Source organism: Entamoeba invadens, assembly GCF_000330505.1.
Source record: "Entamoeba invadens IP1 unplaced genomic scaffold scaff_1105074724328, whole genome shotgun sequence".
NCBI classification, from domain to species: domain Eukaryota; phylum Evosea; order Mastigamoebida; family Endamoebidae; genus Entamoeba; species Entamoeba invadens.
This window is the reverse complement of record NW_004440100.1, coordinates 134,327-136,751: the sequence shown is the minus strand read 5'-3', so window position 1 is coordinate 136,751 and position 2,425 is coordinate 134,327. Positions and strand designations below refer to the sequence as shown.

The 2,425-nt window shown below is 31.1% G+C and overlaps 2 protein-coding genes across 2 annotated transcripts; both read left to right on the top strand.

The window, feature by feature from the left end:
- Positions 1–985: 985 nt before the first annotated feature.
- EIN_317120 (hypothetical protein) lies at positions 986–1,327 on the top strand (the record flags this gene model as incomplete). The annotated part of the gene is made up of 2 exons (XM_004253696.1): positions 986–1,077; positions 1,159–1,327. 2 exons carry the CDS (start codon positions 986–988, stop codon positions 1,325–1,327), a joined length of 261 nt encoding a protein of 86 aa, XP_004253744.1.
- A 514-nt stretch (positions 1,328–1,841) lies between these two features.
- On the top strand, positions 1,842–2,425 carry EIN_317110 (dual specificity protein phosphatase, putative; the record flags this gene model as incomplete). Its single annotated transcript, XM_004253695.1, has 1 exon — positions 1,842–2,425. A coding segment is annotated over one exon (584 nt), but the record flags the coding sequence as incomplete, so codon positions are not given.

Below are 2,425 nucleotides of genomic sequence, written 5' to 3'. Positions count from 1 at the left end.
CAAAAGCATCTTTCATTGTAAAAGACTCAGGGTTTGGACATTTATTCGTAACATTTAAGCAATTTTTCGTTTGTGTGAATTATTAACAGATCTTTTCGAATAAAATTGTACACTATACAGAGAATGCCAATTCACCAATTTACTAAAATATTATTTTGAACGGAAGTGTGTGTTATGTTTTTCACTGAAAATGGTCTTTTTAATTATTATTTAATTATTATTGTTATTTAGTTTCAAGGATTGAAAAGAATAACTGGTTTATATTGTTTTTTTGTGGGAATTTTAGCTGTCAAATGTTTACACTATGGTTTTGAAATAATAAACAATTATTTTAATAATTTAAATGTAATAAAAATTATCATAACGAACGATTTTTAGTTTTGAAAAGACAAAAAAAAGAATTAAAAATTGGTATAAAAAAGTTAAAATTGCGATCTTTTTTAAGATATCATTTATTATAATATTATATAACATTTTTACTTCTTTTAAATAATTTAAAAAACGTTATTTTTTTTTCTTAATTTATTACGCAACAATTAAAAGGTCGTATTTTAAATTATGAAAAAATATTAAAAAAATGTTTATATTTTTCATTTTCCCATAGTTTTGGTAAATAGTTACGAGTTAATAAAATCATGAATTGGTTCGTTTTAGAAAAAATAATAATATCTTTATGGAAAAAAATCGAAAAGAATGGAAGCTGCTCAAAAACTCGTTTTAAAATGAACACAACAGTTTTTTATTTTTTTTCTATTATGAAGATACAATTTAATAATATAATAGATTGAAACCATTCGAATGGATTGACAAAAAAAGAAAAAGATATGAAAAGACAAACGTGAATTAACTTAACCATCTCAAGACCGACAGAGTCTTTTGTAATAAACATGACGACTTTTAAAAAAATCAACCAATGATTTTTTGAAAAAGATTTGATTGGTATATAAATAAGAGGAGGGTTGGTTGTATCTTCAAAGTGTAGACGATGAACAAGATAACAGTGCATTCGATCTCCAACGATACTGCTACTCCACTTGGGATCAGTCCTGAAGTGCGCCAATTTGACGAATCATTACTGTTTGTTCGCATATTTTACACTAAAAACACGCTTTATTCACATTGATACTTCTATTGTGCTAAGAGCGAAATGACATCCAGCGACTGCTCACAAGCAAGTGTGTCGACACTACTTGCTGACAGCGAAGTCGGCGAGATATTTAAAAACAAACCACTTTCGCGTGACTTCGACGAAGAGGATGCAGTATTTATTTCAAGGTCTAACAACCCCGTTGCCCACGATGAAAGCTTTTTTAACACCGCTTTCTAACACTTTGTAGTTTAATCCATTTATTCATGTTGTTTTCTTCTTCTATTCTTTACGACAACGTTCACCTATATTTCATATCTATTTATAATAACTTTAACTCGTTTCTTTTTTTAATATTTGTTATTCTGTCTGTCTTTTAACGTTATCTAGTCTCTAACTATATCTGGTACCTTTTGGACCATAAAGATTGGAATATTTCGGGAAGCCGTCCCAAACTTTCATCACAATTGTTTCTTGTTTTTTCACGTTTTACCTAATGCCCGGTGTTTAGACAAAATTATAGCTATTTTATGTCCACAAGATAACGTTTAACGATTCTATAATTTAATATTATTTTTAAATTATTATTATTATATATAATTTGAAACTTTAAATAAAAAATGGTTTGCCTCTTATTTTTAAGTCGCCATATTTTTATCAATCAGTATATTTCGAATGACCTATTAAATTATTTTGTATTGTTTTGGTATATCGAATGGCACAGCAACACGTTGTGAATAAAGAACTATATAACATGGACGTCTCTGTGTTGTTGACTCAAAAGGTAAAACTTCGTCCAACTGAAACAATAGTGGCATCGCTCGATGGACAAATTTTAAAAGAACAGAACGGCGTCATGAAAATGGTATCAAAAAAGTCCGAAGGGTTTGTTGTAGACACCTCGCCAGATAGCATCGCGTACAAAATTGTCGATTATGTGTATTTGGGCTCGCAAGACTGTGTCGCAAGTGATGTGTATCTGCACTCTCTTAATGTCAAAAACATTTTGTGTGTTGCACCACAAATCCCACGTCTGTACCCGACTCAATTTAACTACAAAAACTGTGAAATTCTCGACCTCCCCTCTTTCGACATCTCCGCTGCAATTTCCGATTGTGTCGAGTTCATCCACAACTGTGTCATAAACAAGAGTACTGTAGTGTGTCATTGCAATGCTGGAGTCTCCAGAAGTGCAACTATCGTTATCGCTTATCTGATGAAACACAAAGACATGTCATTCACAAAAGCGTATGACTATGTGAAAGTGATTCGTCCTTGTATCCGACCCAACGATGGGTTCAAGGATTACCTTTTCTATGTTTACTCCGCCAAGTGGTG